This window comes from Zootoca vivipara, chromosome 6 (genome assembly GCF_965207765.1).
Source record: "Zootoca vivipara chromosome 6, rZooViv2.hap1.1, whole genome shotgun sequence".
NCBI lineage: Eukaryota > Metazoa > Chordata > Lepidosauria > Squamata > Lacertidae > Zootoca > Zootoca vivipara.
The window spans coordinates 26,800,340-26,822,517 of NC_142589.1; the positions used below are offsets into that span (position 1 = coordinate 26,800,340).

General features: G+C 42.1%; 1 protein-coding gene across 2 annotated transcripts in view; it reads right to left on the reverse strand.

Annotated features, from left to right (window-relative positions):
* ZNF536 (zinc finger protein 536) overlaps window positions 1-22,178 on the reverse strand; it is a 334,106-nt gene that overhangs the window by 172,211 nt on the left and 139,717 nt on the right. For both annotated transcript variants that reach the window (XM_088671843.1, XM_035119162.3), the window contains one exon: window positions 10,257-10,409. In XM_088671843.1, the coding sequence (XP_088527969.1) occupies window positions 10,257-10,409 (153 nt within the window). The remainder of the gene's footprint in view (window positions 1-10,256; window positions 10,410-22,178) is intronic.

Consider the following 22,178-nt stretch of genomic DNA (forward strand, 5'->3'; position numbering starts at 1 on the left):
AGGCCTTGGGCGGAATCCTTTAGTCATCTACATAAATGGGGGGACGTGGGGGCGGTGACCCCCCGCCCCCATTGCGGTGGCAATAACAGGGTTCCTGTAAATGGGGCTGGGGGGAGGCATTGACCATACACAATAGGCTGTCATTGCCCTCCCCCTCCAGCGGCTGCGATCGAGGGGGGAAGGGCTATCTGCTTGAACATATGTTCTCCAGAGCTAGCCCAACCCCCACACATGCTGGATAACCCTAAAATTACCCAGATCCCCGGCTGGGGGCTGGGAAGGATATACGCCCAATGCTTGAGCCAAGGTCTCCCTACATCTGAATTTTAATAAAGTTGTGGCCAATTTTAATCCCATTGAACATGGTCTTGTGTCAGTATTCTGCTCAGGGGCTGCCTGGGGGCTTTGGGGGACTCTGCCTGGCCGCGCAATGAAGGGCTCGCAGGGTATCACTGCTTAAAATAACTACTACACTGCTGTTGTAGTGTAGTATAACTACTACACTGCTGTTTTGAAGGCACTTTGTCCTCAGGCAGAAGAGGGAGACCTCTCCAGTAGTAAGAGCCATGAATTGCTACTTAAGGCACAAAGGAGCAGGCTGAGTTATCTAAATGCAGAAGTTTTTCTGCAGGGTTTATGGAGGACCTGTCCTTTCTGCTGCTGACCAGTGTTGAATATTTCAGCCTTACCTATGAATTTGGGATAAGGATGGAGTCATTCAAGTCATGGGCCTGCAAACACTCAGGTATTCTTGGGAAACTGATTAGTGCCGAATTGTTTTCTAACCATCAGGTGCTGAGAAATCCAATAACAGCTGAGTTAATGCAGTGTCCAAACACAGCAAAATGTTGGTTTTAATCACGGCAGACTTTTAATGAAGTTAAAGCACTGCAAAAAAATTGAGAAACTCTTACCCAGAATAACTAACCTAACCGATATGGCATTTGTTTAAGAACTGGTACCAATTCTATCAAAGAACATAAGAAGTTGTGTGTGTGAGAGAGTGTGCAATTTGCATTTATTTAATACAGAAGTGGGTGACTGTTGGGCCCATGGGCTGGGTGGGCCTGAAACTAGCTCTCATCTGGCCCTTCAGATCTCTTCCTGCCACCAGCTGCTCAACAGTGCAAATGGTGTGAGAATGAAACGTCTCCCTCTGCTAAAAGCGGTGGTGCAAGAAGAATACATCTCAGCAGAGAGGGAAATTGGTGGTCATTGCACACATACAAAAAGCCCCCTTTGCGTTTTGCAATTACAGACATGCAGTTTTAGAGGTGCAGTTGCACTGTAAAGCTTGAGCCTTTGAATAGCTGTAAGGTGGGGCTTGAAGTTCAGCTGTGAATTGATCTTATTGGCATTCTTCTGCTGAGGTTCCCAAGTTCTTTTTCCTTTTGCAGTCAGGATAGTTCTTTTTGGTTTTGTTAAGGCTTTCCAGTACTCCTGTAACAAACTTTGTAAAAGACAAAGTCTATGGAGAAAATGCAAGGTGAAATTAAGCGGAGAATTAAATATACAGTAGTCCCTCGACTTACGAACTTAATCCGTTCCGAATGCACATTCGCAGGTCAGAAAGTTCGTAAGTCGAAAATTGGTTTCCCATAGGAAAAAAATATTCGGAAAAATTCGTAAGTCGAGGAAACCGCATTTAAAATTCATAAGTCGAGGAAACCACATTTAAAACCACCAACTGTTTCCATTCGGATGTAGAAAAATTTGTAAGCGTGCGGCCATTTGTCCCGTTCGTAAGTCAAAAACATTGGCTGTCGAGTAATTCGTAAGTCAAGGGACCACTGTATGCCTGTTTCAATGCTAAATAGCTTTGTGTCCCCCTCTCTCTATGTGATTGTCTGTGTATATTAAGAGCAGGGCTTGTATGTAAGTCTAGTCCTGACCAGTAGTGGAATACAGCCCCCAGCAGCTTTCTACTAAGTAATGTTGCCCTTGGCCTGAAAAAGGGCACCTAATTTAACATAACTTAATTCATAATGTATCTCATAGTTTTCTTTCAGTTTAATGTTGCATAGCCCATTAACTTCAAAGAAGCAGGGAGGAATTACAGGAAACAGCAGCAATATGGCGGTCAGGGGGATAGCAGGAGAAAAACCCAAAGGGAAAGAGTTGCATCACCAAAGGTCAGCTGGCCAGTACTACATCTGCAGGTGGGAACAGATGAGGGCAGGTGGATATTATAAGGCTTTCTGGGGCTACTACAGTGGCAGGTCAAAAAATAAGACTGCATAGAAATGTCACACAGAGGGAATCCTGTGATGAAAAGAGCTCCTAGCATGCAAGAATGACCGTTCCCCACATAAGAGGGGAGGCACATTTTGCACGGTCGTGCGCAGCCCCCTGGGATCCCTGAGGCAGCCCTGGAAGTTCGGAGGCCGGCGCTGTCATCCTGGGCTGGATACTGGTGGACTCCACCCACGCAGTTACCTGCCAATCCAGCTCGGGGGAGGCGTTGCCGGGGGGATAGGCTGTTTCTTTGCATTATGCAGGCTACTCTACCTGTTGTGAAAGCTCCTAGGACTGGTATTCATAACTGTTCTACCTGGTATTCTACCAACAGGTATTCTACCTGTTGTGAAAGCTCCTAGGACTGGATTGGCCAGGTAGGAGGAGGTAACCTTACTGTGCACACGGCTGGAGCAGAGTCATTCCCGAGAACCAGTCAATGGCTCCAGAGCTTTCCCACCCTCCACTCCCAAGAATTAATGATTGCATTACAGGTTATTTTCTTCCACAGGCGCACACGCATGCAGGCGCTGCTACGACAAGGCTGCTGTTGAAGAGCCGGCAAGGAATTTCCCTGCATTGGCAGGTTTCACCTTTCCCATAGCAATTCATCACAACTTTGGTGGGTGCAGGCCTTGGGCGGAATCCTTTAGTCATCTACATAAATGGGGGGACGTGGGGGCGGTGACCCCCCGCCCCCATTGCGGTGGCAATAACAGGGTTCCTGTAAATGGGGCTGGGGGGAGGCATTGACCATACACAATAGGCTGTCATTGCCCTCCCCCTCCAGCGGCTGCGATCGAGGGGGGAAGGGCTATCTGCTTGAACATATGTTCTCCAGAGCTAGCCCAACCCCCACACATGCTGGATAACCCTAAAATTACCCAGATCCCCGGCTGGGGGCTGGGAAGGATATACGCCCAATGCTTGAGCCAAGGTCTCCCTACATCTGAATTTTAATAAAGTTGTGGCCAATTTTAATCCCATTGAACATGGTCTTGTGTCAGTATTCTGCTCAGGGGCTGCCTGGGGGCTTTGGGGGACTCTGCCTGGCCGCGCAATGAAGGGCTCGCAGGGTATCACTGCTTAAAATAACTACTACACTGCTGTTGTAGTGTAGTATAACTACTACACTGCTGTTTTGAAGGCACTTTGTCCTCAGGCAGAAGAGGGAGACCTCTCCAGTAGTAAGAGCCATGAATTGCTACTTAAGGCACAAAGGAGCAGGCTGAGTTATCTAAATGCAGAAGTTTTTCTGCAGGGTTTATGGAGGACCTGTCCTTTCTGCTGCTGACCAGTGTTGAATATTTCAGCCTTACCTATGAATTTGGGATAAGGATGGAGTCATTCAAGTCATGGGCCTGCAAACACTCAGGTATTCTTGGGAAACTGATTAGTGCCGAATTGTTTTCTAACCATCAGGTGCTGAGAAATCCAATAACAGCTGAGTTAATGCAGTGTCCAAACACAGCAAAATGTTGGTTTTAATCACGGCAGACTTTTAATGAAGTTAAAGCACTGCAAAAAAATTGAGAAACTCTTACCCAGAATAACTAACCTAACCGATATGGCATTTGTTTAAGAACTGGTACCAATTCTATCAAAGAACATAAGAAGTTGTGTGTGTGAGAGAGTGTGCAATTTGCATTTATTTAATACAGAAGTGGGTGACTGTTGGGCCCATGGGCTGGGTGGGCCTGAAACTAGCTCTCATCTGGCCCTTCAGATCTCTTCCTGCCACCAGCTGCTCAACAGTGCAAATGGTGTGAGAATGAAACGTCTCCCTCTGCTAAAAGCGGTGGTGCAAGAAGAATACATCTCAGCAGAGAGGGAAATTGGTGGTCATTGCACACATACAAAAAGCCCCCTTTGCGTTTTGCAATTACAGACATGCAGTTTTAGAGGTGCAGTTGCACTGTAAAGCTTGAGCCTTTGAATAGCTGTAAGGTGGGGCTTGAAGTTCAGCTGTGAATTGATCTTATTGGCATTCTTCTGCTGAGGTTCCCAAGTTCTTTTTCCTTTTGCAGTCAGGATAGTTCTTTTTGGTTTTGTTAAGGCTTTCCAGTACTCCTGTAACAAACTTTGTAAAAGACAAAGTCTATGGAGAAAATGCAAGGTGAAATTAAGCGGAGAATTAAATATACAGTAGTCCCTCGACTTACGAACTTAATCCGTTCCGAATGCACATTCGCAGGTCAGAAAGTTCGTAAGTCGAAAATTGGTTTCCCATAGGAAAAAAATATTCGGAAAAATTCGTAAGTCGAGGAAACCGCATTTAAAATTCATAAGTCGAGGAAACCACATTTAAAACCACCAACTGTTTCCATTCGGATGTAGAAAAATTTGTAAGCGTGCGGCCATTTGTCCCGTTCGTAAGTCAAAAACATTGGCTGTCGAGTAATTCGTAAGTCAAGGGACCACTGTATGCCTGTTTCAATGCTAAATAGCTTTGTGTCCCCCTCTCTCTATGTGATTGTCTGTGTATATTAAGAGCAGGGCTTGTATGTAAGTCTAGTCCTGACCAGTAGTGGAATACAGCCCCCAGCAGCTTTCTACTAAGTAATGTTGCCCTTGGCCTGAAAAAGGGCACCTAATTTAACATAACTTAATTCATAATGTATCTCATAGTTTTCTTTCAGTTTAATGTTGCATAGCCCATTAACTTCAAAGAAGCAGGGAGGAATTACAGGAAACAGCAGCAATATGGCGGTCAGGGGGATAGCAGGAGAAAAACCCAAAGGGAAAGAGTTGCATCACCAAAGGTCAGCTGGCCAGTACTACATCTGCAGGTGGGAACAGATGAGGGCAGGTGGATATTATAAGGCTTTCTGGGGCTACTACAGTGGCAGGTCAAAAAATAAGACTGCATAGAAATGTCACACAGAGGGAATCCTGTGATGAAAAGAGCTCCTAGCATGCAAGAATGACCGTTCCCCACATAAGAGGGGAGGCACATTTTGCACGGTCGTGCGCAGCCCCCTGGGATCCCTGAGGCAGCCCTGGAAGTTCGGAGGCCGGCGCTGTCATCCTGGGCTGGATACTGGTGGACTCCACCCACGCAGTTACCTGCCAATCCAGCTCGGGGGAGGCGTTGCCGGGGGGATAGGCTGTTTCTTTGCATTATGCAGGCTACTCTACCTGTTGTGAAAGCTCCTAGGACTGGTATTCATAACTGTTCTACCTGGTATTCTACCAACAGGTATTCTACCTGTTGTGAAAGCTCCTAGGACTGGATTGGCCAGGTAGGAGGAGGTAACCTTACTGTGCACACGGCTGGAGCAGAGTCATTCCCGAGAACCAGTCAATGGCTCCAGAGCTTTCCCACCCTCCACTCCCAAGAATTAATGATTGCATTACAGGTTATTTTCTTCCACAGGCGCACACGCATGCAGGCGCTGCTACGACAAGGCTGCTGTTGAAGAGCCGGCAAGGAATTTCCCTGCATTGGCAGGTTTCACCTTTCCCATAGCAATTCATCACAACTTTGGTGGGTGCAGGCCTTGGGCGGAATCCTTTAGTCATCTACATAAATGGGGGGACGTGGGGGCGGTGACCCCCCGCCCCCATTGCGGTGGCAATAACAGGGTTCCTGTAAATGGGGCTGGGGGGAGGCATTGACCATACACAATAGGCTGTCATTGCCCTCCCCCTCCAGCGGCTGCGATCGAGGGGGGGAAGGGCTATCTGCTTGAACATATGTTCTCCAGAGCTAGCCCAACCCCCACACATGCTGGATAACCCTAAAATTACCCAGATCCCCGGCTGGGGGCTGGGAAGGATATACGCCCAATGCTTGAGCCAAGGTCTCCCTACATCTGAATTTTAATAAAGTTGTGGCCAATTTTAATCCCATTGAACATGGTCTTGTGTCAGTATTCTGCTCAGGGGCTGCCTGGGGGCTTTGGGGGACTCTGCCTGGCCGCGCAATGAAGGGCTCGCAGGGTATCACTGCTTAAAATAACTACTACACTGCTGTTTTGAAGGCACTTTGTCCTCAGGCAGAAGAGGGAGACCTCTCCAGTAGTAAGAGCCATGAATTGCTACTTAAGGCACAAAGGAGCAGGCTGAGTTATCTAAATGCAGAAGTTTTTCTGCAGGGTTTATGGAGGACCTGTCCTTTCTGCTGCTGACCAGTGTTGAATATTTCAGCCTTACCTATGAATTTGGGATAAGGATGGAGTCATTCAAGTCATGGGCCTGCAAACACTCAGGTATTCTTGGGAAACTGATTAGTGCCGAATTGTTTTCTAACCATCAGGTGCTGAGAAATCCAATAACAGCTGAGTTAATGCAGTGTCCAAACACAGCAAAATGTTGGTTTTAATCACGGCAGACTTTTAATGAAGTTAAAGCACTGCAAAAAAATTGAGAAACTCTTACCCAGAATAACTAACCTAACCGATATGGCATTTGTTTAAGAACTGGTACCAATTCTATCAAAGAACATAAGAAGTTGTTTTTTTAAATTCTAATAACCCTTGTAATTGGTGATATTACATTGTTTATCATGGAAATTTATAACATGCAAGACTTGCATTCCATTTCAACATATTATTGTTATTATTTTATAATACTTTGTTCTTTACTTAATGGAAATTGATCTTTATCTATTTTAATATTGTTGTTCTTTTAAAATACTTTGCAAATGTTGTTTGCATAGACTGTATAATGCCTCTGTGAATTCACTGTCTTATTTTTAATAGCAGGTTTTCTTCCCAGGATAATTTTCTTAGTAAATTTTAGGGCATTATTTTTATAGATAATAAAACATGTTTATTTCCCATAAATTGAAAGGGACAGGTTCTGAAATAACAATCAGTGATGTGTATTAAACAAAAAAAGTGACCACCTAATAAGAGTATAGATATATGCAAAGAATAAATAAATGTAGGGTTTTCCCCTCCAACCCACCACCCCCAGTAACACTTGTTTTAGACCTAAGTATTAAAGTATTATCAAATATTTATATATTGTATTAACTGAGTTTTAAGTGAATCTTTGGATTACTTTTTCAGGTAATTAATTGCTTGATGGATATTCATGATTTTCCATTAGCACAAGTACAGAGAGAACATGGCCCTTCTAAAATTAATTACTCTTAAAAGTTCAATTGATTTTAATTGAAGGGACTTACAATGCAATCCTGTAAGACTTGGGCATAGGCCTTACTGAGTTCAGTAACACTTCCATTGACCTCTTGGTATGCAAATGCAAAATGGTGTTGTAGCCGACCACAAAACAAAGGCATTCTGAATTTTTTAAGTCTCTAAGAAATCTTGCTTAGAGATCACACCAGGTTTATGGCTCTGAAGCTCTCACCTTCCATGGATTTCCATACATACACACATCAAAAGCAGGAGTTTATTTAGGGAGGAATGAGAAGACAATAAAAAAGTTCATAAGATCCCTGCTGGATCAGACCAAAGGTCCATATCTGGCCAAAGGTCCATCATCCTCTTTCACACATTGCCCAACAAGATGACCCTAGAAGTTTGCAATCAGGGCACCTAGATGTTCTATTTAACTTAAGAGCTAAAAGTTCAGAGACCCATCCACCATGAATTTGCCTAATCAGCGTCAAAGGCTAAATAAGCAGCCATCGGCCCTTTTGTGGAAGTAATTTCCATCCATGAATCTTGGATTAAACATTTATTCTGTCCTTTCTGATTAAGATTTATTGTTTAACAGCTTGCAAGCCTTCAGCATCACTGGCTGCTCTGCATCAACTGCCAATCAATTTCACGTTCTGACCTCAGACATCTATATCACGTCAAATAACTCATACACCTAAACACACGACTTCCATGTATTTCACACATGTATTTTTCAACTATACTAGTGTATCTCTAATAAACGCTTTGGGGTTTATTCTGCATTATATGTTTCAGCTCATCGCCATACTTCCTCCAAAGCCAAGCTGTCTACAATTTTGTTACATTTTTAGAGAAGCTACAGAGGTGGGCAGTACTTTGAGAATTTAAATAAATCATTTCTGGCTTTCTTGCTATGCAAGCTTTTCCAAAGTATCAACACGGAGGCCTTATTTAATACTCATAGCATGGAAGCTGCTGCAGTCATGGTTTCCTACATGAAAAAAAACCCATGTAGTTAGACATGCTTACTTCCTACGCAGACCCCACCACTTTTTGTGCTGATGTGACAGTGCTGTAGGAAGTAACTGTGTCACTGTGTGGTGCAATGAACCACTGGAAAAAAGAAATCATGTCTCAATTTCTACCATTAGCTTTTTCTCAGCATCCTGAGACATGCGAAGGAGAGAAAGTTTCCAGGGACAAGTTTTTGGGGATAATTTTGACCTTTAAAACCCTATAATGCTCAGGACTGCAATACCTCAAGGACAGATTTTACTCATCTGGACCAGCCTGGGCCCTGCAATCCTTATCAGAGGTCCTTCTCCATGTATTCAGATTGAGATGCGGAGGCATAGCTGTCAAGTTCTCCCCCCCTTTTTAAGGGAAATTCCCTTATACTGAATAGGCTTCCTCGCGAGAAAAGGGAAAACTTGACAGCTATGTGCGGAGAGTGGCTACACATTTTCAATGGTTCCCCCACCATCAAGTCTGTGGAATCGCCTTTCCATGTTTGCCTTATTAATAGGCAAGGAGGAGAGTTACTAGAGGAGAGTTCTGTGTATTTTTTATGGTTCATTTTGTTACATGCTATATATTTTTCTGGTTTTAAATTGCTTTTATCTGTTGTGTTTTAACTTATCAAATGGCTTTGAGAATTTTTCCTTGTATAAAGTCACTGACAAATGTAACAAATAATCTTCTTGGCAGTTTGTTATGTGTTTCCTTGTGTTTCCTGGGTGCTTATTAACTAATAACACTGGAGCACTATGGAACTGGGATATGTAATTCTGACACCCATAAAGTTAGGGCTGAGTCAGACCTGAAATCATCATATTAAAAGCACTTCTTTTTGACCTAGGAAACAGGTGCCCTAAGATGGCTCTGGATGACTGCACATCATACCCAGACAAGGAACTCTGAAAATTGTGGAAAACATGGCAAAGTGCAGCAGACTACTTTTCTTTGGGAATAGGCAACCAGCAGCTTTGAATGCCTCGGAGCTATTCCTTGGTAATTTTTCTTGCCTTGAGTATTTTTGCCTTACACATTTAATGCCTTGCATGTGTGTGTTCTCAAATGTAAACATTTTTGCTATTATTGCACACTGCTCTGTATATTTTCCAAACAGAATAGCAGTATAGAAGTTTTATAAATGAAATAAATATGGTTTTTGTTTTTATTAAGAAAGCCCAAACTAGGCGTTCTTTATTCATGGTAAAACACTGTATAGCATTTGTATAGCATTTCTAGAGCTGAGACAAAACCACCTTTTAAATTTCATTCTTGCTTTCATTAATGTTGCAGTAATACATTACGAAAATTTGCCCATTTTCCCATCCAAGTCTTTGACACTGGAAGGAAGTGTGTGAAAAGCTGGCTTGGAGACTCCAGGGAACTGTGCAGTCTCTGAGCTAATTCGCTAGGAGCTTCCCTGAGCTGTGCCCTGTGGGATAGCTCACGGCTACAGAGTTTCCTGGAGCAAAAACTATTTTGTAAAAAACAGCCTTTGGGCACCTTTGCACAAGTCTGTGCTCTGATTAGGGCCCAGGAAATGTACAAAGAAACCCATTTGATATTGTTAACTGTTCAACACAAGACTATCCTTTTCTGAGCACGGGAAGCTCAGGGTGAAAATCTAATCTCCTGACGATTTGGCTCAGCACTCTTTGAGAAATGCAGAGTGCTTCACACCATTATTTTGACAATCCTAACAATCCAAAGGTAGATCCATGCTGTCACTCCCAGAATGCCAGGGGTGTTGGTGAAATTCTGGGTTCTTGCTTGTACTGAATACATGGCAGGTGAGAACTGAACTGGGGATTTCTCGGTTCACAGTTCAGTTTCATAGCAACCACACATCAATACAACACCATATGTGCATTAGTTTCTCCCCTATAAAACACCCACTATGCTACAGGGAGATCTCACCTGTATGTATCCTCAAGTGAACTTTTAAGTGGTGCGATGTCCTGAAAGTTTTCCCACAGTAAGGGCAGTCCTTCATAGCAGACCCGAGGCTCCTGTCTCTCAGCAAAGCCGGTTGCTGGACTCCAGCAGATCTCCCAGCTTCGTCGCCGATATCTGAAATATAGAGAGCGTTCTCACATCATTTCAGCACATGTCAAGGAGTTGTTCTCACTCAAACTGCTAACACAACACAAAGCTAAACATGTCAATACTACACCTGTCTGTTTCATTCTTTAAATCTGACAGAATGCTGACAATTCATGTATTTTCTTGTTATTCTCTTAAATTATTTCATCTTCCCCATCGTCGTTTTAAGCAGCATATGGTACCTTTATACTGAACTGAATTAGACAAGAAAAGAAACAGCTGTGTCAGCAGCTGGTTTGATTTCTTCTTTTGCTTCATTCCTATTAAGTACTTTCTCATCCTAAAAAAAGTTTTGTTTTTTAAAGATTTTTTTCCTGCATTGAATTTGGTTCATTGTTAATCAATATGCAAAGATATACAGAACAAAATAGAAGTCCCTGTTGAAAGTTTTCAGTGCTGAGAAGACTATTATAATTATTACTACTACTAATGATAATAGATATAATGTCAAGGAGATGGAGGAATTCTACATTCGCAATTCATTAAAAAGGATTGTGGGTTTTTTTTAAAAAAGAGAGTAAGCACAAGCGTAAATCTCTCACGGTGAAATCAAGGAGACTTAAAGGTACTCAAGAAATAATTGCACCCAATGTTTGTTCTAATTGTTTGAAATTACACTTGTGGCTGCCCACAAACCATAGCAAGTTATAGCTCTCTATGAGAATGCTGTCACTATTATATCACACAGGTGGGGACAGATGATGCGAAGGTGAGAATTTTGTCCAGTACAAAGCAGTTGATTTCCCAATGATTTATTTATTGCATTTATATGCCACCTTTTCCTCTAAGGAGCTAAATGTTGTGTACATGGCTCCACCCATCTCATTTAATTCCCCCAAACAACCTTGTGAAGTAGGTAAGACTGAGAGGCAGTGACTGGCCCAAGGTCATTCAATGAGCTTTATGGCTGAGTAGGGGTTTGAACCCAGGTCTCCCAGGTCCTGGTCCGCCATCATAAGACTTCAGAAAATTAAATGATCAAGGCCTGAGACTGGCTGAGGCTGAAAGGAGCATGAAAAGGAAACCAAAACCAGGTCATATTGCAGACTATTGAATACAGCTCAGTGGCCAAGCCACGTGCATGCAGAAGTCCTTGGCTGAACCACCATGATCTCCATGGTAGGGTTGGTAAAGATTCTGGCCTCAAAACTTGGAAGCTGGCTGCTAGTCTGTGTAGACCAGTGGTGGTTAGCCTTTGGGACTACAACTCCCATCATTCCTGACCATTGTCTGAGCTAAGGGGAGTTGGCATCCAACAACATCAGGACAACCATAGTTACTCATCCATAGAGTAGACAATACGGAGTTGGTTGGATCAATGATCCAGCTCACCTTCTATGACGGGAGTTGTCTTCATAAACCCAGAGAATGTCCATGGCAATTTACCTGGACACTTAAGCCTGAATAAAAACCTCACTGTGGCAATGGGAATATCCCAAATGGATTCCCCCCCCTAGCCTCCAGAGATAGATACCCCACACAGGGTTGGGGGCCCTTTCCCTCTTCTTTCCACTGAATTTTCAGCTGTGTCTGAATTAATTCATCTCATTTTGAAAATGGGATAGGAGAACGCTAAGAAGTGTCTTTTCTTCTGAAAACGCTGGTGTGCTGGTGGTGATTTTCTCACCTCTGTGTTCAGGAATATGTGACAGGCCCTGAAGAAGAGAAGGGGGTGAGAGCAGTGTGCTTTGGCTGCAGGTGGGTTTTTTATATATATTTCAGTTGTGGATATGCAAAGTTTTCTTTTGTGTTTGTTTTCAGCTGGGACTGTGAAGGCTTTCTATTGCATTGCTTTTCATTGGCAATGTTAGGAATAGGAAATTCATCAAATAGCCTAGAAGAGAGTGGAGAGTCCCTATTACCCAGGAAGAGGTGGGATGAGGAAGGTGTTTTTGTTTTTTTAGGTAGGTTGAAGAGAAGAGCAGTTAGACATTATGTGCCTTTTCACTCTTCTGGGTTTTGTTTTCTGAAAGGTTCCTTGTAGGCTTAACCAGTTTGTCCACAGGTCTGTTCCTAAATTCCAGGTTGAGTCAAAATAAAAGATTATCTATGATTTAATCATAGGTGATGAGGCCAACTTGCTTTGCATTCCTGAGACCTGGGTCAAGAGAGCTGGGAGGACTTGTTCTCTCCCAGCTCTGCCTTTCTGGGTCCTCAGTACAGCACCAGGAGAAGAATGGTTGCTATAATTATTTGCATTCTTTCTGAAGTCCTTGTGAAAATTCACCAGCATTTTAGTGTGAATCTCTCCTAATATATACACATATTTGCAACACAACTTACCCTCGAATAAAGCATTTGTGTATGCTGTTTGCACTAATCTGTGGATTTACATGCATACTTGACCCTAGTCCATGCATTTTTGCACAAATCACTTTGGTGGAGAACTGCATTGCAAAATTCAGAGAAGTGCACATTTCGAAGGACAGCTGTACTGCATTTCGCATTTTGTTTCGGAGAGTGTGAACTGGGTGGGCTCCCCATTAAATGTGAACTGAATTCCTAATTGAAGATGTATTTAGAGTGACACCAAATGACAGGAATGAGTCAAGGCATGAAGGGGGTGGGGGTGGGGGTGGGGAGTGGAACCTCTGGCTTGAACCAGAGAGAGAATTAGTAACAAGAAATACATTAAAGGCATACTTATGTGGACTTAATGGATAGGTTTCTTAAATAACAAATTAAAATGGAAACAAATGTCTTTCCAGTTATGTCATGTGATTAAAACACCTACTGAAGGAATCACAGATAGTCATGAACTTTAGCTGAACAAGAATAAGTTTAGGTTTGTTTTTTAAGATAAAAGTGAACAAGTTAATAAAATAAATATATGGCTGATTAAGATTCTCTGAGTGTTCTGCTTGAAATGCTAGCCAGTTATAACACAAAGTATATGTTAGAAAGCTAGCAACAGACATTTTTAATTATTCACAGGATTTAAGAGTAACATAATGCAGAATCTATGTGGTCTTTCAAGCAGACATGGAGAGAGGCTATTTTATATTTCTCAATTCCTCAAGGACTTCTAATTGTCACAGTATTTACACAGTATTGCATATGGAATTCTAGAGAGAGAAAATTAAACTGAGATGCAAAACTGAGATATAGGAAGCATATATGTGCCTGTGTGAAGGCTCTCTCTCTCTCTCTCTCTCTCTCTCTCTCTCTCTCTCTCTCTCTCTCTCTCTCTCTCTCTCTATATATATATATATATATATATATATATATAGGTTGTGATAAACAGTGTGCAAAAAAGGCGGACACCCCATATCAACAGATAGCTAAAGCTAACAAGCACTCACTCATGATGAATTTACAGAATAAAAGTACTAGTTATGTTTTGCTAGATGTCATTCTTAATGACAGCTTGTTAGACATTTCTCTTTTATCTTTCTATCTAGGGTATGTGTGGCCCAATAAAAAAAAGAATAAATTTGTAAGATAAACAGCTCGCTTTGCAGATTTAAGAGACTAATTTTCACTTTACGCAAAACTGATTTCTCCCCCTCCCTCTTCTTCTTCTTCTTTTGGTGAAGCTAGAAGGCTGTGGAGTTTATCACTAATCCCTCCAAAAAAGCAAACTGAAAACAACAAGGCAGTGCAATGTGTGGGTGGTCTGAAGAGTTGTCCTTTAGATTTAAGTAGACATACAGTAGATAGCTCCTCCAGTAGGGCCATACCTATAAGGACTTTTTCTTCCCACAGAGAGCACATTCATGAGGTTTTAAAGCTGTGTTGAGGGCATTCTTTTGGCCTCTCTCTCTCTCTCTCTCTCTCTCTCTCTCTCTCTCTCTCACACACACACACACACACACAAATACACCCCCTTCTCTAAATTGCTGGAAGTTGCAGCTACCTGAATGAATAGCTCTACATGGTCAATGAAAACTACAGGTTTGAAACTTTTCATCATTCTCTTTCCACAGAACTCGGGACTTTCACTCCCAATATTCTATTTATTTATGATGTGCTTCATTTATTGTTTATGGCTACTTTTGTAATTATGTAAATCATTTCATGTTGTAAGCTGCTTTGAGCATGGTTCTAAGTACAGAAATGTGGCATACAATACAAATAAGATAATGATGTTGATATTGTTGTTGTTGTTGTTGATGATGATGATGATTTGTGTTGCAATTCTAAACACAGCTACAAGGAAGTAAGCCCCCAAGGAACACAGTGGGACATACTTCTGAATAAGCAGGTATAGGATTGCACTCTTATTTAAGTAATTCAGGCAGCAATTTTAAATACCCTTACTAACAGGGTGAGCTATTCCCAGTAAATATCCATGTATCAGCACAGGGGTGTTTAAAGCCTCTGTGAAATATGTTTAAAGTATGAACAGACAATCATACAAACAAAAACATACAAAGCAACTAGTATTAGATTAGCAACTGAGGTGTCTCAAGGCCTTTCCATTCCTTCCAGGAGCTTCCTTGAATGCTTCCAAAGAACTTACTGCTGCATCAGTGCAGAAGGACAGGGATATTTGAAATGTTCATTTGATCTTCTAAACCTCAACTCTTTAAAATGTTAAATCATTATTTCATAGGTTTTTTTTCCCATATAGGGTAGACCAGCATGATCTGCAAACAGTGAAGCTGAATATAGACAACTGTTTTGGTAACAGCCCCTTCTTCTCCCCCCCCCCCCAAGTCCATTCACCACACAGAAATGGTGAGCCATATTTGGCTTGGTTGATCACCAGTTGGGCAGGTCTGATGTAATGGGCACTAGAGAAAAGACTATTGATTAGTTTATTAAACACTCCCTGCCCTCAAACAAGGTAAGGAATAAAGGGGAAGCGCTGCACATTCAAAATGTAAATGAAGCACACAAAAGCAAACAAACGAAATTCTTCAGTGGTCTTGCAACTATAGTCAGAACACAGGAAGCAAATAGAATTGAGCAGATTAGACTGTACTATACTTGAACTGAATTCATATTTATACTAAATTGGGCCCCTAATGTGGTATTGTGTGGGGATGTCCCTGCATTGAGGTAGAAGACTCTCATTACGCTTCTTTGGCATTTCCCATAGCTCAAGATATTTTGGTTGTTCCCTCATCACAAGACTCGGTGACAGATCTGGATTACAGGCAGCTGGGGCAATATAAGGAGCCAAGTAATATTTGTACAGTGGGCATTATAAGGAGCAGGCTGTAGGATAGTAGGAGTACATCAGGCTCTATGGGAGTATGGATGCAACAGCCTAGGAATGTTCATGCACAAACATACAGAGTAGAAAAACTATGTTTGTGGGTCAAAGACTTGTGGGATTTGAGATTTTGAGGACTCTCAAGGGATAATTGATAGAAGCTGGCATTGAGTGTGGAATATCTAAGGGATAGACACTGGGTGAGATCCAACACAAGATACTTGAATCCTGACGTTGCTGCATAAGCAGGAAAGCATGAACTGTCAGCAGTCGTGCTAGGGATTGTGCAACATCTTTTGCAAACACAAGACACTTGTTGGATTCAGGAATCCTGCTACACTAAGAATGGGGCTCCTGTTGGCAGAATGTCTGTTGCACAAATAGGCTGCCACAACTTGATATTGTACACTATCAGTTAACTAAGAATAAGAATAAGAATACTTTATTTATATCCCACCCATCTGGCCGGCTTTCCGCAACCACTCTGGGCGGCTTCCAACAAAAGATTAAAATACATTAAAACATCAGTCATTAAACACTTCCCTAAACAGGGCTGCCTTCAGATGTCTTCTAAATGTCAGATAGTTGTTTATTTCTTTGACATCCAATGGGAGGGCATTCCACAGGGTGGGCGCCACTATCGAGATGGCCCTCTGTCTGGTTCCCTGTAACTTCGCTTCTTGCAGTGAGGGAACTGCCAGAAGGCCCTTGGCACTGGACCTCAGTGTCCAGGCTGAACAATGGGGGTGGAGTCGCTCCTTCAGGTATACAGGACCGAGACTGTTTAGGGCTTTAAAGGTCAGCACCAACACTTTTAATTGTGCTCGTAAACATACTGGGAGCCAATGTAGGTCTTTCAAGACCGGTGTAGAAATTACAAATTAGATTACGTACAAATTAGCAATTTATAATGCAATGAGCTCATTCTGCCCACCCCCTCTGTACTTTAAGTAGTGTTTTTATGTTGCTGTAAACACCAGAGAAGGAGCAGACATGTCTTCAACTCATGTGCATTGTCTGGACCTACAACCCCCCCCCCAAAAAAAACCCTACTCAATGAAGCTGTCATCTGGGCATGCACAATGAATGTCTCAAACGTCCACACCTCAGCTTATTCACAGTTTACATTTTCAGATTGTATGGAAGCTGCTTTGAGGGGAAACGCATCATGCAGCAGTATTTCTCAAGAAACTACAGGCTATCTATGGATTGTGGCTAACCTCATGTGTACATGGCTTCAAACACCAGTGTTGGGGGTGCACTGGAGCAAGAGTGAATGAGAACGTTATAATGATAATACACAACCTTGAAAAATCATATTACACTGGTTGGATGTATTGAACAACAAAAAAATGTGCTTTTAGCTGCTGTTTGAAATCGAAAATGTTTCATCGCCTCCATTTTTTAAAAGTCAGAGTTACTTGCTCATAACTAATGCTTTTGGTACTTAACAAGCGACCTTATATTAAATATTCTGAAAAAGACACAAGCATTTTGGGCCTCTTAACAACTTGCTGCCTTTGTTATTTTATCAAAGGATTTAGGGTGCTTTTTTAAAGTGACCATGTATGGTCATGCTACACTGTTGAGCATTAATATGGATCGGCAAAGAATTTGTTGAAACAAAGAGCTATTTTAGAGTCGATTTGGAACAGAGCCCTGCCAATGAGGAGAAAATAGCTCTGTCCTGTTTGTGTAATTAGAAATGAAGATTATACGAAAATGCTCTTTTGGTAAGTGAAAAATATAGACTTCAGATTTTCCTGTTAGTCACTTGAATGCCACAGGCAAACAAAAGATCCAGACTGCATTGCTTTTCAGAGAAGTGCATTCTGAGTGAGTGTGTCAGATATACTAGCTTTGAAAACACATCAGATTTAAGGAAGGGAAGGCGTGGGACTTTCTATTTAGAAAAACCACTCATGGAAAGCCCAGAGCAGCAGCAACAACACAGAAGCCTCAAATAATCATAGTCAATACTCTCAGGCTGCAAGTGAGCTAAGAGTTTTCTCATGCATGTGGAAAAGGAAGTTGGAAACATTCTAAACAATTTATCCGTAACTGGGAAAGCAAGACTTACTGAATGAGGGATGCAGTTATGTATTTACTGGTATAGCAAATACTCAACGAGGCAGGGTTTTTCATACCTCATGCCTCCTAATTCACTGCACTGCTGGCCTTTATGTATAAAGGCCCTACTCTAACGCAACAGGCCTTGCAAATATATTTCCAAGCTGATGCCCACCTTATCTACCTGGTAGAAATCAGTAAGAAAAAAGCCTCCTATCCGCAGACAGACACCAATACATTTTTGTTTAATGAAAGCAGTTTAAAGCAACAGAACTGTAACTCAGCAGGGTCCTATTCAAAAGGTCTCATCCACAAACTAGTGTGTGCATGGGGATGTGGGACCACATCTCATGGCCCTGCCTCTGATGCCATGCCCTTTGTTGTTGGGAGCTTCTGTGTCCACCCACAGGCTTCCACATGATCTGGAATAGTGTAGAAACGATATACACAAGACTATTGGGAACAGCACACTAAAATTATCCACCCACCCACACAAATGTGTGGAGGAAAGCAGCCAAAAAGGCCTAAAAAGTCTTTTTCATAATTCTCTTGGGCAATTTGCTAGATCTGAAGCACTTCTTTGCAAATTTCAGGTGCTGTACTACATCTTAGTCAAAAGACTGAGAATTGGAAAGTAGCATGAATGGCCCAGAATAGTACCGATTGTATGAAATTTGCAAGAGATATCCTCTTGTGTTGAACAAACTCCAGGAGTGGGGTGGCTAAAAAGACCCGATGCATCAAGTTGATCTGGTAGTAAGGTAGATTAAACAGTACCAACAGCTACTTGCTGCTTCTACAGCAACATTCTGGGCTTCGATCTTCTAGTCGGATCCTATGAGTCACTGTGCAACTGACAGAATTGAGGTAAAGTGAGTAAAAGTGGACAACATGTATTATAAATTGTAACCTGTTGGCTTGTTTCATGGTCAAGTTGCCAAGCAGTTTCAGACGACTTTTCAAAATTTAAGTCTCCCAAAAGTCTGGAATACACAAATGACCTTTAACATAACTTGCAGGTGATGGCCTTTGCCCCTTTGGTAAAGGTAAAGGGACCCCTGACCATTAGGTCCAGTCGTGACCGACTCTGGGGTTGCGCGCTCATCTTGCATTATTGGCCGAGGGAGCCGGCGTATAGCTTCCAGGTCATGTGGCCAGCATGACAAAGCCACTTCTGGCGAACCAGAGCAGCACACAGAAATGCCGTTTACCTTCCCGCTGTAGCGGTTCCTATTTATCTACTTGCATTTTGACGTGCTTTCGAACTGCTAGGTTGGCAGGAGCTGACTGAACTGTAAACACTGGATTCTGCTGCACAGTGATCTGAAAGTATCACCAAACGAAAAATGTAAGCTGGCTTCACTTGAAGTTGTGCTCCTGTTCATCATGGGAAGGTTTGTGCAGGGGGGGGGGGAGGGAAGATGTAAAGGCAAATGATAACCCATGCTCCTCCCAATTTCTTTTAAGTATGTGAAAATACAAACATTATAATAATTCAGAAACTAGATGCCACCCTTCCTCTCCCACTCTCCAATTCACTTTGTTTTAAGGTGTGCGGCAAAATGCAAAAAAATCATTTGTAACTTTTTTATTCAAAAAAGTAAAAATCAAAGCTTGGCTGTGTATACACCATACATTTAAAGCACATTTCATCTCCTAAATAATACTGGGAACTGTAGCTCTTTAAGTGGTAAAGAGCTACAATTCCCAGCATCTTTAAGAAGCTACAGTTCCCACGATTATTATTTTTAAGGGGGGGAGGTCTTGATATGTGTGAAAATGCATGGTGTTGGCGCAACCATAGTCCCTTAAGGAACAAACCATGTTCTGAAAATTGTGCCTGCTGAAATGAAAATTATTGTTCCTAGCCCTCCTGAAATTCTTTTTAAAGCAAACAAACAAAAGCCTCCTTAAACACCTTACAATACTATCCATTTAACAGTTTGGCAGAAGGAAAGTCCCTCATGGACACTGGCCTGTGTCTTTCTCTTTAACCAGCTGAGTGATCGGAGCTTTTAATATAGCTGTTCCAATTATTGTAAAAGTCATCTAGTACCTTATAACCACAAATATTGACAGTTTATTGCACAACACATCCATGACATTTGAAGGTCACATCATACATAATACATACTCTTTTATAAAAGTGTCTAGAACAAAGAGATACATGATCAGCAATTACATTGTACTAGTTTTGGGTAGTGGTTTAGTTGTATTTAAAGAAAGAAATATATGCAATGTACAAAAAGCATGAAGTCTTATTAATTAACACAAGGCAACCATTTTGTATAAATAATTTCAATCAACAATACTTTGCTTAACAAGACATAAATGGAAGGAAAGAAAGAAAAAGAAAACAAACTTGCCCTGCCCTCTAACCACTCATTGATAGGCTTAACTGTGCATGGTGGGAAAGAACCTAGAGTAAGGTCTAATTGATTCCCCCCCCCCCGCTGATATATTCCAAGGAAACAAGAGTACTGGTCTTGAGACAAAGTGGGAGAAAGTGCAGACTATTACATGCCTGGGCCATTTCTGAGTACTTAAACAACTTGGGCTATAGACTCATGGCAAAAATTTGCATAGATTTTGCCTATAACACTCCATTTTTCCGTGTATTAGACAAGGTTTTTTGACTCAAAAATTGTGTCAAAAAACTGGGGTCGTCCAATACATGGATAGTGGCAAGGGTGGGGTGTGTGGAGAGAAGTAGCACACCTGCCAGCCAGCCGGTTGGTGGGAGCGCAACCTCCCCTGATGCCGCTGTGCGCAGGAAACACTCCCTAGATCATTTCCCATGCACAGCGGCATCAGGGGAAGTTGTGCTCTCACAACCGGCTGGCTGGCGGTAGCACAAATTCCCCCATGCCACTGTGCGCAGGAAACGATCTAGGGAGTGTTTCCTGCCTGCAGCTGCGTGGAGGGAGAAGCTCAACAACTTTGGGCCACCTCCCCATATTATTTAAAATTGAGTCCCCATTAAAAATGGGGGTCCTTATACATGAGGGCGTCTTATAGATGGAAAAAATACGGTAATTTGCAGATTTAAAAACTGGGCTGACTTCAGAGGGAAACAGGCTAACAAATTCTGGCTCTTGCTTTCAGGACTTTCTCTGAACTATGAGGTGCCAATAGAGTTTTCTAGATGGCGCCCTGTGCCACATGTGCAAACTGTTGCAACATCTACTGCTGTTGCGCGCGTACACACACACACACACACACACACACACACACACACACACACACACCTTTGTCCAAGAACTAATACGACTTCTCTCTCTTTCTGGGACTCACTGGCACTTCATTTTGCAATGTACCAACTGCTCTGAAAGCAAAGCCTGTATAAAATTCATCTGAGAAAAAGGGGGAAGTGTATGGAGACTCTGCACCTGACACAAAAGACCCCTGAGCCACCCTTACCTGCCTAGAGATGGTGAATCTGTCCATTTTGATTTCTCATCTTTCCAATATTAAGTTCGGTTCTCCACATTTGCACATCAGTTTGAGGTTTGTTTTTTAAAGTTCTCATGAAAATTCATCAGCACTTTCGTACGAATTCCTCCTCCTACACGGATGATGATATGCAATTTTGCCTAGCACACACATTTTTGCAAAGTAGTTTCCCTCCAATATAATTCATTTGTATATGTCATTTTCACTTGGATATGCACACTTTAGTCTATGTGTTTTCGTACAGATTACTTGGGTGGAGAACTGCACTGCAAAATTCAGAGAAGCACAACTGTGAAATGATGGCTGTGTTCCGGTTCCTGTATTTTTTTCTGATAGTACAAATTAGGCAGGTCTGCCTTTAAATGGGGACAGAATCAAATGTCTCCTCTATTGCTACCCTGCCTCAAATTTCCTAGAACGCATCCTCACCCCACGTTCCACATTTCCATAGAGTCCATAAGATCCATGGCACTCAGAGCTGATTAAAACTTTGAAACCCTGACTTAACACATTCAGAGAAGTGGCTTTCAAATATTATGTCTCCTGCACTACCACGCAGAAGCACTTTTCAGCAGCCTTCAAATGGGAGCTGTAATATTTAAAAATCAGTCCTCAGTTTCTACAAACTGACAGTAGCATTTTAAAAAAGATGTCAGGGGTTGACACAAGCAAATTCTAATGACACAAACAAACCATGTTTGGTTGTTTCTGCTTTCCTATCAGAGAATGATTCTAGCCACAAAAATTTGTTATATAATGATGATGATATCATCACTTCATTTTTATGCATTTCCAGAATATCCCAAAATAAAGAGCAGGTTAGAAATGCAGGAATATTGTTCTTGAGTCCTAGTAAGATAGCTATGTTTTCTAATGTAAAAGCCTTGTAAAGGGACCCCTGACCATTATGTCCAGTCGTGACCGGCTCTGGGGTTGCGGTGCTCATCTCGTGTTATTGGCCAAGGGAGCTGGCGTACAGCTTCCAGGTCATGTGGCCAGCATGACAAAACCACTTCTAGCGAACCAGAACAGCACACGGAAACACCGTTTAC